The 1,807-nt window shown below is 75.5% G+C and overlaps 1 protein-coding gene across 1 annotated transcript; it reads right to left on the bottom strand.

The window, feature by feature from the left end:
- Nucleotides 1–431: 431 nt before the first annotated feature.
- ID4 (inhibitor of DNA binding 4) lies at nucleotides 432–1,276 on the bottom strand (the record flags this gene model as incomplete). The annotated part of the gene is made up of 2 exons (XM_079533281.1): nucleotides 432–476; nucleotides 896–1,276. 2 exons carry the CDS (start codon nucleotides 1,274–1,276, stop codon nucleotides 432–434), a joined length of 426 nt encoding a protein of 141 aa, XP_079389407.1.
- Nucleotides 1,277–1,807: the final 531 nt, after the last annotated feature.

Below are 1,807 nucleotides of genomic sequence, written 5' to 3'. Positions count from 1 at the left end.
GGGGCAGAGCCGCCGCTCCTCCTGTTCGGTCCGACCCCACCGCCAACACCGCGGGGAGAGAAGAGCAGCGGGGCCGGGGAGTCGCGCACGGGGAGACGGGGGCCGGCCGGAGCCTGGGAGCGGCTCAGAACGGGCATCGCCCCGCCCGCCCCCCGCCGTGCACCTGTGGGAAGGAAGGAAGGCACACAAGGGGGTGAGCCGATCCGCTCCAGACGGGCTGGCGCCAGCGGCACTCCACGATGCCCCGGGTCACACATACACACACACGCACGCACTCACACAGCCGCGGCCCGCGGGCTGGGGCTGTGATAAAAGCTCAGCGTTAGAAGAATGAAAGCCCGCCCCGTAAATGGGAAACAAACCCCCCAGCCTGCCGCCGCGCTCCCCGGCCCCGCCGCCCCCGACGCCCGCACTCACCTGGGCAGCGGCGCTCAGCGGCAGAGGATGCTGTCCCCCGGCTTGTTAACAGAGCCAGCCTGCGCAGCAACGAGACGGCGCGTCACGGCGGCATCGACGGACCGCGCGTTCTCTCCCCCTCTCCCCCCCGCTCACCCCCTCCCTCAAAGCATGGCGCTGCCGGGAGCCCCCAGATGCCGGAGGTGCGCACCGAGCGGGGAAGCCGGTCCCACGAAGCCGGGCTGCTCCCCACGCCGCCCGCCTCAAACGCTCAGTGCTCGGGGAGCGCAGGGGCCGCGCGGCGTTCCCGTACGTGCGAACACGCGGATAGCGGCCGCTCCCCCGAGGGGCTACAGTTACAACGCAGGGATGGATGCGGGGCTCCGCCGGAAGACAGCGCGCCCGCCCCGGTCCCTCCGGGCTGCGCTGCCCCCTGGGCCCTGCAGCGGTGCCTCCCCGCTCCCTTCTCGCGCCCCCGTGACGGGCACGCACCTCTTACCGGGTCGGTGTTGAGGGCCGTCAGCGGGGTGCGCGGGGTGCCCGCGGGACAACCGCCCGGGTGCAGGGCGGGCGGCGGCTGCCGGAGCAGCGCCGGGTGCGTCTCCAGAGCCAGCTGCAGGTCGAGGATGTAGTCGATGACGTGCTGCAGGATCTCCACTTTGCTGACCCGCTTGTTGGGCGGGATGGTGGGCACCAGCCTCCTCAGCCGGCTGTAACAGTCATTCATATCGCACTGCAGGCACAGGGCCGCCGGCTCCTCGCCCCCTTTGCAGCCGCTGTGCTCGGCCAGGCACCGCAGCGCCGGATGCCCGCCACCGCCGCCCGCCCCGGCGGGCTGCGCCTTGCGCCCGGGGTGCCGGACGGGGCTCACGGCTTTCATGGTGCCGCGGGCACGGAGAGAGACCGGGACCTCCCCCGCCACCTCCTCCCGCGACCTCGGGCACGCGCCGCCCGCCCGCCGCCACGCAACGCGAGCGGGGCACGGGCACGGGCACGGCCGCGGCCGCGGCCTCTCGCTGCTCGCAGACGGGTCCTCCCCACCGGGATGCGGCGAAGACGGCGCTGCCGCAAAGCCCGTCCCGCCCGACCGCTCAGCCACCGCCGCGGCCGCTCTGCTGTCGCTGCCGCCCGCGCCGCCCGCTAAATAGAGGCGGGCGCGGGCGGGGCGCGGCGCTGCGCGGGGGGGCGCCGCGGCACGGCGGCGCGGCCAATCGGGGCGCCCCGTTCCCCCCTCGGAGCGCGGCGCTGGCCAATGGCGGCGGGGCGGCGGCGCCGCTGGAGGGGGCGGGCGGCGCTCCCCCCGGGGCTGGAGGCGGAGGAGGAGGAGGAGGAGGCGGCCCGGGAGGGAGGACTGCGGGAATGCGGGCGGGACCGGGCACCGGCGGCTCCCAGCGCAAACCCCCACGGCCCA

The sequence above is a fragment of the Tetrao urogallus genome (genome assembly GCF_951394365.1).
Source record: "Tetrao urogallus genome assembly, chromosome: 3".
In the NCBI taxonomy this organism is placed as follows: Eukaryota; Metazoa; Chordata; class Aves; order Galliformes; family Phasianidae; genus Tetrao; species Tetrao urogallus.
This window is presented reverse-complemented; position numbering and strand designations above follow the sequence as displayed.